The sequence below is a fragment of the Pyrgilauda ruficollis genome, unplaced genomic scaffold (assembly GCF_017590135.1).
Source record: "Pyrgilauda ruficollis isolate IOZ18807 unplaced genomic scaffold, ASM1759013v1 scaffold18, whole genome shotgun sequence".
NCBI classification, from domain to species: domain Eukaryota; kingdom Metazoa; phylum Chordata; class Aves; order Passeriformes; family Passeridae; genus Pyrgilauda; species Pyrgilauda ruficollis.
The window spans coordinates 10,068,000-10,081,945 of record NW_024516984.1 but is presented as its reverse complement, the minus strand read 5'-3'; the positions used below and the strand labels follow the sequence as shown (position 1 = coordinate 10,081,945).

Sequence of the window (13,946 nt, the reverse complement as noted above, 5' to 3'; positions counted from 1 at the left end):
GTTTCTGAGCAGTCCATCCTCTGACAATACAATTAAAAATATATTTGAGTTCCTCTCCTAGAAATACAGGTAATGTTCCCTGTTTACATACTTGTGCACTTGTGTAGATTCCTACAGGCAGTTTCTCCCACTTCAGTCCTCACATAAACTCCTCTGGTGCCCATGAGCTGCTGTGGCTTCCCCTGGGCAGTCAGCAAGGACAGAGCCCAGCGCAGCCACGGGTCAGGCTCAGCTGCCACTCAAGACCACCCACCCATGAAGGCACCACCCACCCTAGCCCCTCCCTGTGACAACAGACGTTTGGGCGCGAGTAAACGTGTCTAGAAAGGAAACTTTAAATGAAGAGGTTTCTCTCCAGAGGAGATACGGAAAGCTATGGTCTTGCGTGGTTTCTAAAGCCGGTGAACTTAAACAGGAATTTAAAGAAATGTGCAAACTGTGTTGCTGTTGTTCACCCCTGTGATATGATCTCCCATTGCAAGACTACTTACTGAATTGTCAGTGTGTTATTGTGTAGTATATTTTCATAATGCCCCACACTGCTGAAGTGAGCAAGTGGGCCATTATGCTATTTATAGCAAAAATATGTGAGTTTAAAATGGAATTTTAAAATTACCTGAGATTCCCCCATATATTTATGAATTTAGTTTTTGTATTTGAAAAATAATTGGAGTCTTTTAGTAATTATATTACCTTCTAGCTGAAAAACCACTTCCTTTAAAGATAAAAAAAATCTGATATCAGAAGCCTGCTTGGAGCCTAGCACACATCTAATTATCTCTCTCAGTCTTAATTATTTAGCAAGTGCTAATAAACTGCATGTATCATGACACTCATGTGTAATAAGCATATAAATTTAATTTTTTTTTCCCCTCTCTTTGAAGACTAACAGACATGGAATTCAATCACAAGGCAATGGCATTATAGCTTCCAATATAACATGAGGTTTTAATAAGCCTCCTGTTTGCTGCACACATGTGCTTAAGACTGCCTGGAAACCAAATCAGTAGAAAAAAGGGATTACTTTAGATTACTTTGAAATGTGCATTGTTTGAAATGGCCTCTGGTGACCAGCTTTCATGAATGGCTGATTTTACTTGTGGGGCACATCATCTGGCTCAATTATACCAGGCTCTTTTGTATGACAAGTGCACTCCTTGGCTGTGTTGAAATATGAAATTCTAAAACAGAGTAAATCAAATGGTGAGAAATAAATTTAGGTAACTGTATATTATTAGAACTCAACAGTGAGCATTCTTCTTAGTGAAAAATATGTGGGAATTTTATTTTTAAACTTTCACATATTTGAAGTTAATATAAAACATTAATTTTCATTTTCTTTAATGTTTTGTTCAGCTATATTAGCAGCATTAAAATGAAATACATGTTTTTCTTTTCTCAAAGGTAGATCATTTCTCCTACACTTGTTTATTTTTAAAATGTTATTGGAGTTTGTTGTTTCACCCTAACAGATGAAGTGTTGGAAAGTTCTGTGTACTAAGAATATCCCTTAACCTGTACAAAGTTATAAAAGTGGGTTAGCAAGCCTGCATTACACTTTCAAGTCACTGCAAGCTTTTTCCTTTCCTGTCGGTAACTGTTTGCAAAATTACAATGCAAAAACGTAATATAAGGTTATGATTCTCCCTACCTGCAATTACTTTAAATTATAGTTACTTTAAATTAATCTAGCCTGAGGCACTGAGGATCCATCATTAGAATACACAGATTACATTTGAAAAGGGAGAAGATATCTGATTGATTAGTTAAGTGTGTTGGAAATCCAATAGATAATGATTAGATTAGACCCAGATAGGAACAACATTCTTTGTGTTCACTGTAAATCCTGTACTTTACAACCTAGATTAGGGGATTAACCTTTAAGAAGAAATGGTAAATCTTGCTTTTTCCTGACTTCTGCTGTACTGTAATTGTGTTTCCCATAGCTGCAGGCTCAATATTCCCACAGGAAAATGACCTACAGATTTACGCGGTCGTGCCTGGTAGTCTGAGATTGCAGTGTTTGCCTTTAAATACGAGATAGAAGAGTAAGATGTGAGAGGAGCTTTAACATTGCTAAACTTAAAACAGTCATCTGTCAACAGCTTTTTCCACTGAAGTGCTTCACTGTATTAGTGAAAGTGAGAGTTGCTGTTGTTGTTGTAGGGTGTTACAACCCTCTAGTCGTCGAGGCAGTATGATTTAGGGGAGAGATTTAAGACCTCTGAACTACTAGGTTGCTGGGTGCAGGTGAACGTCTCGCCTCCCTGACCTTTTATTATGTAGTCTCAATCTGTCTGCACAATCTTCATGCAATTACTGATCTTATGAAGTTGCTAATTTTGTTGAGTCTCAAACCACAGACTTGTTATGATTCACAGCATGGACCATGTCCGTGTCCCAGACCTGGAGAGGTCCATCCACCCTGTGACACAAACGTCCAAGATTCACAGAAACTGCATGTGTGTGTCTCAGGAAACCCCTTTCATCTTCTTTCACCCTGGAGTTTCCATGCGTGCAAAATGCTCTCAAATACAGCAACAATGTCAGGTGGACTCATCTCAATTTAAAGCATAGAACTTACAGTGGTAAGTGTAAACCCTGAATCTGATATATGTAGGGTCTTGGATTGTCGAAGCCACCTCCAGTTTACATGATGCCACTGACAATGGTTTCTGGCATTACAGGCAGACTGGCAGGTTTTTGAAATTATGCTGAGCAGGTGCCCAGCAATGTGACTAATCTCCAAGATCATACTGGAATTTTAAAAACACTGACAATAGCAGAATGTCAACCCTGAATTAAGAGAGTTTTTCTAGTTGTTCTTTTCCTTTCTCTTTTTCTTATTGAAAGCCATATTTTAAGGAAACACAGAACACTGGGATCATATTCCTGTAAAAAAAGCTCATTAAAGCCAAAACTGTCAAGTCAGCAGGTCAGAGGTGAGATACATAGGAAGATACTTGAGGTGAAGAAAGAAAGCTCATTTTATTGTGGTGATTGATATCCAAGGATTTGTTTCTTGGAGAGGTTTTATCCATTTATTTATCAGAGAAACCTATAAGAAAAAAAATCCAAGATTGTCATTTGAATTAAAAAAATGACACAACTGAACACTTGCAATGACAAAGCCTTCTGCTTCTTTTCCATGCATTTGATTTATTTTTATGCAATTTCCTTGCTCTTGTCAGAGAATTTTAGAAATGTCTTAAGTTGAAAAACATTTGTTTGTGGACTGTATCTTAATTTCATAGAACTATGTCAATTTATGGAGGCAGGGAAATCTAACTACAGAGATCAGATCTGTAGGATACTGGATAGTAAAGAGGAACACAACACAAATAGGTGCTGCACTAAAAGTTTATTGATTTAAGAACCCTGTGATACCTTACATTCTCAATTCACTGGACATATTTACTACTTATATCTGGGGAATAGAAGCCAGAATTCTCATTCTCATGTTTGCTGATAATGCAAACCTGGGGGTAGCGACTGATACACCTGAGGGCTGTGCTGCCATGGCAGGAAGTCTGGACTAGATGATCTCCAGAGTTCCCTTCCAGCCCTGATGATTCTGTGATTCTTAAGCTCCACAGTTACAGTTCACATTATTACTAGTATTATTGTTATTATTACCACTCTTTCCTTTATTGTCTGATCCATTTTTTGTCTCAAAGGAAAGGCCACTAAGACAGTGGGCCTTAACCTATGACTTTGGATAATATAATGCCTCAATGTTCATGCTCAAAAGAAAACACTAATGCAGAGAAAAGAAAGTTGATTGCTCTTTGTTACCCCTTAGTCATGAATCACTGATGTGGGGCATTGCATAGCACATGGTACTGGACATGGACACATGTCCAGTATCATTACTCACTATCCCCACATTAGACGTCAGATTTACAGACAGAAAATGTGTTCATATATGCTAAATTCTCTCTGCAATGACATGTGGAAGACACATTTGAAGATTATTAAATATGAATAAGTTCATATATCTTTAAAACTTATAATGGCATATTCATGTGCATACTCAGTGCCCTGTTTCATAAACAAAGTGCATGACTCTGGACAGATTTTATTGGCCAAACACAAAATGGCATTTTAAGTGAACTGGGTGAAAATGTGGACATAAGAACAAAGTGGCAAATGCTCTTTTTTGAATACTGGCTGCCTTTTGCTGTGTTCCAAACTAAGAACTTTCGGTCAATGCCATGAAAAATCTTGAACAATTCTGGATCAAAATGAGTAACAGGTCTACAGAGTTTCAAAAGATACTGTTCTGCATTTTGCTTTTCTTCTGAATCACTGAAAGATACTCGCTTACGAGACATTGAAATAAAGTCTCATAGGTTTTTATGCCACACCACACAAAGTGTAGCCTTTCTTTGCAGTGCTCTTCCAGTGTAATTCAAGTTTCATGGGTAATTAATTCTCGATGCCAATAAGGTCCTGAACTATATGTTATAATACTAGCTGCATAGAAACAACTAAAGATGCAAGTTTTAAGATTTTATTCCTTGAAAGGTGATTGCAAACTATGTATTTATGCTCCTGTGGGGAAAAAAAACAGTTCATTTTGATTCTTCTGGTTTCATTTATTTACTAACTACAATTTGGTTATCATAGGTATCTTCTATAAGAAAAAATATACTCTAAAATTCCCATATAGAAGTTAGAACAGAACTTGTTTATTTGGCTAGATTAAAAAAATAAAAAAAAAAAAAATAAAAAAAAAAGCATTTTCCAGTACCATCTTGATTTCTTAACACAAAAAAATTACAGTTTGCTTCCCCATGTAACTTTGAAAAGGTGTTTTTTAGAATTTCTCCTATTTTTGTCTCTTTCTTAAGACAAATTACAGTATCTGCAGGGGCACTTACATGCTACCAGCCAGTATCCAACACAAACATTGCAGCCTTGTCTTCCCTATTAACCCTGTATTTTGATAGTTTTCTTTACTTCATTTCCTTCTAGGACTGGGAAACAGGCTGTAAAAGCACAAGTTGTCAAAGATCACCTTTTAATAAAGATTTGCCATATGCAAAACTGAAAGATGAGGAACAAAACACAGCATTACTGTGCTCTTGTGTAAGAACCATCCAATGAAACTTGGATAAATAATTTCATATGTATAAATCTGTCCTGATATTTTCCTTTGTCCATCAAGAACGAAAATATTAGAGCAGGAAGAGAAACTTTCATAGTCTTATTTCTAGCAAAGACCTGCCTAAGGTGCCTCAAACATGCTAGAGGAAAGGGATTTTTTTAAATACTAGTAGAGACCAGACAGGTTGAAATGAAAAATAGTTGTTAATGTCCATTTGGATTAGCATAAATTTTATTAGCACTGAGGTGTAATTGTCAGGGACTTCCAGTTTCATATGGTGGGGGATTATTGAAACACGTTGGTGCCAATGTTTGCTCAGCGCAGTCAAGATGACTGCACTTTCTGGGTCAACATTGTCTGAAAAAGTTTGCTGTACAACTGAGGTAAGAAACTAAACATTGAGTGTCACTTCATACAGCCTTTCGTGCTTTGTGATGTGAGTCAAAGTTTCGCTATTTAAAGATCAGACATCTAGAGACATTGTATTTCTGCTTTTGCACCAAGAGCATGTATCTGGTGTCTGTCAGAAGAAAGCTGACTTCCCTGGTAACCCTGGTCTTTGGGGCCCTTGTCAGATTTTATATGACTTAAGAACATATACATGGAAATGGAACTATTTTTAAAAGTCCATCCTGGCTAATTACAGACTTCCAGTTACTTATCTGAATGTTGTGTAATCGCTGAAATAGCATTTGCTGTTCGATGGCAATCCCCTGTATTGACTTTGCAGTGCTGTAATGTTAGCGGAAGGCTGGAGTGCTGGTTGGTGCAGAGACAATGAAAGACAAGATTTCTCTGCCACAGACACTTGGGTTTTCCTTTTAAAGACGTTCACACTCTTCTGGTGTAATTACAGCCTGCCAGAGTGAGGAGCATGAAACTGTTTAACTTGCGAAGCTTAAAATAAAAGGTGTATGTGGAAACAAGAACACGATCCTTTTTCTAGCAGTCCAGCACCAAGCCCCATCCCCTCCCTCTGCCGTGGTTTCTTCCCCTGAAATTTAGAGCATCTCCCTATTAACGCACTTTTAGGTGAGTGATTGGAGGCCCCTTTTGTCTTCTGTGTTGCTCTCATTATTTCTGTTTATTAATCTGTTTGTGGCTCATGTTGCATGTCTGAAGTCTCAGGTGTGGGTGCACAGATCTCGTGATTTATGCTCCAGTCTAATTATATAAGGCGCACCCCAGTTCCCATGCAGTCTTCCCCTTGGGCAAACTTCTTGATTGTTCTTGGGCTTGGGTGGTTTTGTGAGGTTATTTTTAATTGACCGATATCACCGTGCTTTTATCCACAGTCCCAGAATAAAACCAGAAGAAATGTATGTGGCAGATCAATACCCTGGAGGGAACAGGCATGACTCCGTGGTTTCTTTCCCACCCCCTTCCTTTTTGCCCCCAGATATTCCCTCCCTTCCCTTGTGTTACAGACGGGTTTTGCAGAGCTTCAGTCAGTAATGCCAAAAATGTCAAAGTGTAAGTGGCTACTCCTTCCTCTCCAGACCAATCAGTCATTTTCAATCACTGGTTTAAATGTGCTGCAGCAAAGCCAAGCCTCTGTGCTTGCAGCAGGTCTCACAAAAGCAAGGCTGTTTGACTGACAGGCACGGAGAGGGGGCTCTGATAAGGCACTGAGACAAGTCTGGAAGCGGAGTATCAAGGACGAGGCTGTGGCAGAGGTACTGTGCATTATGGATGAGGCACTCAGCTCTGTTGTTGATTGATTGAGGGACGGTTGTGCTCTTTCACAATGCTGGGTAAGATCATATGGACCGTCATTTAATATGAGCTTTCTTGTCAGTGGGAAGATGACTTTTCACACAGTGATCCCATGCAGATTGCAAATGACAGCCATGCTCTCCCCTCTGCTTTTTAAGGGTTTAGTCTCTCATGCAGGTGGGTTAACCTAAAACAGTTAGTGCTTGCCAGGTGTCATATGCTGGAATTAGTGCTTGTTCTCAGAATCTCACTATAAATCTGGCTATAAATATTGGAAAAGCACCTGTGTGTGATGATGTGAGATACATGCCCTTTATCCCTCACAGCCAAGGTGCCATCCAACCCCTGCATAGGTATGGTATTAAATTAAGTAGGGAAGCCATGGAGAATGCAATTTTTTTTCACACTTTTCTTTCAGGACAGAGAAAGAAGCTGTAACAAACAGATCTGGAGACTTTGAAGCAACAGCCACAATACTGAGGTCTCTGACTGACAAGCCTTCTGCTTTCTCCTTCTCACAGGGCTCCTCCTACAGATGTTCTGAAAACGTCTGCATCCCGGCAATCTTTTACTGCGCCCAGGTACTGAATGTAAGGAACCAAGCTGCATAAAAAGAAGCGTGGGGTGTAGGAGAAGGAGCACTGTGAGGAATTTACCAGAAGTCATGTCTATACAAAATGTAGGCATGACTTCAAGCAAAAATTATTTGAGAGAGCATAGTTGCAGAATGACCGAGTTTATTCTTAGAAAATGACAGAATAAAGCTCTCATTCAACAATATGGCTTATAATCATGTTAAATGGTATGTGTCAGGCTTGACTTCCCTAAGTGTCATCCTTTCAATGTATGACTGGAAGTTTATTTATTGCTTGAATAGAATCTCTTTTCTTCCCTACAGGTCTTGAAAACTAGAGTTCAGGAACTTCTGGATCAGTGTTTTCATTGAAATACTGGAACTACTATGAAGCCTTCTTGGTTTGCACTCATGTTGGCAGTGCTCAGTACCGAAATGCTGACAAGTCACTGTTCCACCATCAAGTCCCCGAGGTTCAGAGGACGTGTGCAGCAGGAGCGAAAGAATATCAGACCAAATATCATCCTTGTACTCACAGATGATCAAGATGTGGAGCTAGGTGAGAAATCATTGTTCTTTGCTACTACATTTTGTCATGTGTCTTTCAATAGTTTATGCCAAGGAGAAAGAACTTTAAATTCAGGGAAGTTGATGGTCCTGGAATAGTATCAGAATGTGGGACAAGTTTGGAAAATGAGTTAACAGTATTATTTAATGGCATTTGTCGTATTTAATTATAGACTTTAGGAAATATATGCTTATCAAAATCCACCATGGAAAGTTTTAATCAGCAAAACAAAATTATTTAATAATGCATGCAAGGACATATGTGTAAAAAACTTGCATCAAAAGCCTTTTCTCACTCTATGACTTTTTGTAGCATTTAGAAATTGGAGCCTTATGAGGCCAGCATTTCCCTCAGCACTGTATAGGTGTCTGAATCTCCATATATTTGTCACGGGGATGCATGTCTGACATACTTATCTACACAGAAAAACTGGTCCAGTTACAGGATTTGGTAATCTTAATATATGTATGAATTACTGAAGTGTTTAAAATCCATCTGTTTTAAGAACTATGCTGTTTGTATAAAAACATGGTAGTTTTGCTTTCACAAGTATACTAAATATCTGAGCACATATCAGTCAGAAGTGATTTTCACATATTTTTCTTAGGGTGGAAAAAGTTAAAACACTTAGATGATGTTCCAGGAGGCCTTTGAATGTTTTCCATTAAGTAAGTTAGAAAGATATTAATGGTAGTTATGCATATAACTGATTTTTTGGTTCACTGCCCAAAATGAAAAATCAAGGAGAGAAAGAGGATCATTTTAGGTTACCCCCAAGCAAATATTTTGGGTTGTGAGATCAAAAAGGTGAAAAAAATGGCAAATTAAGTTGAAATGAAATCTTGCATTCTTAGCTTTTTTTTTTTTATGAGAGACATATTTTTAGTAGAAGTATAGTGAATTTCTATACAAAATGCCATATGACATTGAAAAATAAAAAATGCTTCATTCCAGAAAACTTCATTTGTTCTAAAATCACACACTTTCAGACAGAAGACTGTAGACAAAATATGGTCTGTATCTAAAAGCAGTTCTTTGGTTGCTAGCATTTTTGTATTTGCTATGATGCAATAATAATTTTATAGTCCTTCAGTGTTCTGAGGAGATAATTAATAAACTATATTTCATGACTGAGGGTTGCTGCTTTTATGCAGCAGAGCTCCAAACACAGGCCCTTATATCTGAGTGATTCTTATCTTTTTTTTATTTTTCACTCTTTCAAACCTCTGCTCTGTTTAGCCATGCTGCATAATGAATAGCTGTTCCCAGTTCTATTTTTGGTCTAAAATACAGCTCTTACAATGGGAGTGCATTTCTTCTTGGTGGAGTTGTTCTGAAAAATTTTGTTAAAAGGGTCAAGTCAAGTCTTCCTTTTTGTGGTCTGAAAGAGCCTACTCTCTCCAGGGCACTCAGGGCACTGGGGAAGATAGGTAGGTCAGCAGACACACATCTCTGAACACAGCGTCACCAACTTGCTGTCCTCAGTCTTGCGAGAAGGTTTGCGAGTGGTGAAAAAGGAGGAAGGATGTGGCAAGTCACTTTGTTCATACTGCAGAGCTCTTCTCTTTGAAAGCTGCTCTGAATGTTCACAGGGCACTCTGGCTCTTATTAGCAGGCAGCTGAGCAATAGCCTGGGTGTGTGTGCATTCCCACTGCCTTGAATGAAGACACAGGTTTCCCCTTTTCATAGATCATTTCACAGGAAACAGCATTCAGCCCCAAGATTTACTGTACTGCATTATTCGCACTTCTGCTAATAAATCATTCTGCTTATTTGAAAAATAAAGCCAAACTGTTTTCCATGTGTGAATTTTCCTCTTGCTCTTTATTGATTCCTGAGAAGTCTTAAATTTCTCAAAGGTCAGTGGGAAGTAGCACTTTCTGCCACAAACAGAATAAAACTTAGGCATTGGTATCCAAAAATCACAAGACTGAAAGTCACTGAATATGGATTATTTGCTATTGTATTCCCAGCACGAACATTCCTAAAAGCTATTCTAAAGGAATGCTTTAACATAAAAGCATATAAGGTGCATTATATATAAGGAACGATTTGTCTCCAGAGCTTGTATAATCATTGAACCAAAATATTCATCTGACAAGTGCAACAGATACATAGAGCAGTCATCTGAAGTAAAATTTGCAAGAGGCAGGGAGTTTGCATTCAGTTAGTGCTCAAGCCATAGGGATATGCACATCTTCCTATTGATCTGCACCATCCCCCTGAGTTTTGCATTTTGAGTGCAAAGATATTCAGCAGAGATGCTGTCTCATCCACTTTATTAGATAAAACCAACAAATTGCCCCACAATTCCAGCCACTTCCTATCTATGCAAGGAGGAAAGATATTCTAGATCAGCTGGTGGATTGCAGCTTAAGCTGTGTGAAGCAGCCTGGCCCACAGCTCTTGAAGGAACTCAGCAAATACTTGGGCTCAAGAGGTATTTTACTTCTTAAATTGTGCCACTGTGCACTGTCTTTACCCTACCAAGATCCTGAGGGTAGAGGACTCACTGCCCAACGAAGAGGCATCTTGCTCAAGGCAAAGCTCCCAGAACCCAGAACTTCTTCCCTCCTGCAAACAGCATGCTGTGGCTCTTCAGGACAGTAGCCCCAGCTCCCACTGGGGTCAGCCCCATATCCTCTTCAGTCCAGCATTTTGCTTGTTTTTTGGTCTCTTCCCCTGTCCTCCTAATTCTCTATTATTTGCACACAAGTACCTCGAAATATGACACCCCAATCACTCTTGTAGTCCTCACTGTAAAAAATATCTTGCATAATGTCAGATAGGTGTAAAAACTAATGAGTATGTTGGTAGTTTCAGTGTTTTTGACCCATTTTTACAGCCTAATGCACCACCCAGTGAAATCTGTATAAATCAGCTACTGAACAAAGCACTGGGTAAAGAGATCACAGCATCATCTAAATGCATCACATCAGGCATAATTTGCCTGGTGTGATTTCCATCTTCCCTAGAACTAGAGCACTAAAAGACATAAGCTGAAAAAATGGGGGTATGCGCTGAGATCTGAAACAGTCCATTACCTTCCTGGGGCCTTGCACAGAACCCCTATAAAGACAGGGTGGCTCCTAAATGTCCCTTTATAGAGATACCCACCCGTGAAGAAAATCCATAGCAACTTTAAAGACTTGATACCTTGGTTGCCAAATATATTTCTTGAGGTATGAGAAGAGACTGAGAAGTGACACTGAACTTCTTGTCTGACAAAACTAACTTCTGTGTCCAAAGTGGCCATTCCCAGCTATCTGGTTGCCCTCAGGTGCTCCCCAGCCGGCCATGTAGAGCACGGGTGTCCTGCTGACAGACAGCACCTGAGTAGTTGTGCCCTGAAGACTGTGGGCCAGATGGTAAAAAACACAAGCTGTGAGGAGAGCCACAGACAGCAAAGGATTTTAACTTATATCAGCAAGTTTTATCTCCTGCTTGTGTTTTGTTTTCCAAATGAGGAAGTCTCACCTGCTTTGAAGTGCCTGTTCCAGAATTTCCAGAGGGGCTTAATCTATTATCAGTGTCAGTAAGTGCATACCTGGAGGGAAAATTTAGTCATAAACAGCAGGTTTGCAAGAGCAGAGGGCTGACCAGCTGGAGGAATGAGGAAGCACTCTAACAGCTACTCATTTATAATACATGGAGGCAGGAAAGTGCAGATCAGCTCTGCTGCAGTTGCTGTGCATTAGGGTACCTGAATAGCCTCTTTCTGTCGGGGCACCTCGAAGCACTTTACAGCTGAGCTCTGAGGAAAAAAAAAACTGTGACTTTTCAAAATGGAAGAGCTCTGGTGAAAACAAAACAGAACAGAACAAAACAAAACAAAAACTAAAAAGTCAGCCTGAGGTCCAAGATAAAAGCATGTAGAATAAGGATGATCTCTCATTTGTCTTTTACTTAACGATTCAGTGAAATGCTCCTACTCATGTAAATGGAGACCTTTTGTGTTCAGGGACCTCTCAGTTACTCTTCTTTTCTATATCCCTAAAGCACACGGGGTTCAGAAAAGCACAAATGTGGGTATTCTGCATTTAGAAAATAAGGGCTATGAAAGACAAAGAGTCCAAAGTGATGGTGACTTTCCTACACAGTATTAAATGTATCCTTAAGGACAGAGACCCTGGCATTTTAAATGAAATGCTGAAGACCCTACTGCCTCTTCCGTTTTTTTAACAATTTTTTTTTACACAAAAGTCTTCATATTCAGCACTGACTCATTAGCCTAAAACCAAAACAGAGCATTAACTAGAAGATAACTTTTAAGATTTTACTGCTAACATCTAAAGTTGAGTCTTCTTGGGAGTTTTATGGTTTTGCAGGCAGGTTTGCAATTGCTTTGGAACTTTTTTAAATTTGTTTTTCAAGCAATGTAAACATAACAATCCAGAAAAATTCCTGTTGTATCAGAGGAATTAATCGATTTAAATGTAAAGGACAGTCAACTGTGCAAAAAACCAAAGAAAATAAAAGAAAATAAAATTCCAGAAACCTTTTTTTACCATCAGCATTGTGCAAGTACTGCAATTCACAAAATTGTTTCCTAGGCACATACTGACATATCCACAGTTCACCCCCACCCTTCAATCTCTGCTCTGTTGGATAACATAAAGTAAAAACTTTGACAGCTGTCAGCAAATACTGACAGACTCTATCCAGGGCTGCTCAGCCTTTCTGCAATCAGAAACCTGCAAGCTCTGCCTCTCTCACCCATGCAGTTCATGAAGATGCTTTGAAGGATGCAAAAAATCTTTGTTCTTTAAACAGTATCAGTGCAATTTCTTGAGAAAGATGCTGCATTTTTGCATACAATTTTACATGATACATTATTTAGAGCACAGTTCTTTAGTATCAGAACCAGACATGCTGATCTTGTGTCCACAGAAACTTTCCTTTAGAAAAATTGCTACTGAATTCTCTCCTTCCTTCCTCTGTCTCTTAGTCCCTCCCTCCTTTACTCCCTTCCTATCTCTATTTCTCTTTCTTCTGTCATCTGATGAAATGGAAAGAATATTAACATTTTCATTGGTAATCTCAGTATTTTACGTATTTTACTAGCATATTGAGTAATAATTCAGTCTGTGTAGCATACTGCTTTTCTACAGCTGCATTTGGAGAACTATTCACCTATAAATTTGATACAGATTTGACACTATTTCTAGATTAGTCCATATTTTAACTTTGTTTTGAGGTCTAAAAATAAAAAAAAAAAAAAAAAAAAAAAAAAATCTGTCTTTCTGGAATCCTTAAAAGTATTTTTGTTTGTATAGTAAAAATGTGATCTTTTCTCCTAAAATTACCAAAGCTGCAGAGTAAAGCACACTGATGTTCAGAAGCAAGCTAATCACTGACACTTTACTTTTAACAGCATAATAGCAGCCAATATGTTCAAGCTATCTTTTACAGCACAGTGGTGATCAGTACCTCTTATTGCAGGGTCCTTGCAAGTGATGAATAAAACCAGGAGGATTATGGAGAATGGAGGGGCCTCTTTCATCAATGCCTTTGTAACTACCCCCATGTGCTGCCCATCTCGTTCCTCGATGCTGACTGGGAAGTATGTGCACAACCACAACATTTACACCAACAACGAAAACTGCTCTTCTCCCTCATGGCAGGCTACTCACGAGCCTCGCACCTTCGCTGTGTACCTCAACAACACTGGTTACAGAACAGGTAAGAGACAAAGCAAAGTCCTTCCTTTAAAGTGAAGATGGCATATTCAGCAATCGCTCTTAAGTCACTGCCTGAAATGATTGCCTGTTCTTGGCTGTTCATTTCCTTCCTAGTAGATGCTGTAGTGTAGTGTTTTGGATTTAGCCTTAGAATAATCTTGATAACACAGCAAAGTTTTTAGTTGTTGCTAAGTAGTGCATATACTAAGTCAAAACTTTTCAGTGTCTCATGCCGTGACAGCAAGAAAGCTGGAGGGGAACAAGAATTTGGAAGGGGACACAGCTGGAACAGCTGA

General features: G+C 38.9%; 1 protein-coding gene across 1 annotated transcript in view; it reads left to right on the top strand.

The window, feature by feature from the left end:
• Positions 1 to 13,946, top strand: part of SULF1 (sulfatase 1) — a 126,287-nt gene that overhangs the window by 51,802 nt on the left and 60,539 nt on the right. Inside the window, exons 5-7 of the mRNA XM_041464478.1 lie at positions 7,348 to 7,407; positions 7,725 to 7,959; positions 13,412 to 13,651. Of these exons, the coding sequence (XP_041320412.1) occupies positions 7,788 to 7,959; positions 13,412 to 13,651 (412 nt within the window). The 5' untranslated portion in view covers positions 7,348 to 7,407; positions 7,725 to 7,787. The remainder of the gene's footprint in view (positions 1 to 7,347; positions 7,408 to 7,724; positions 7,960 to 13,411; positions 13,652 to 13,946) is intronic.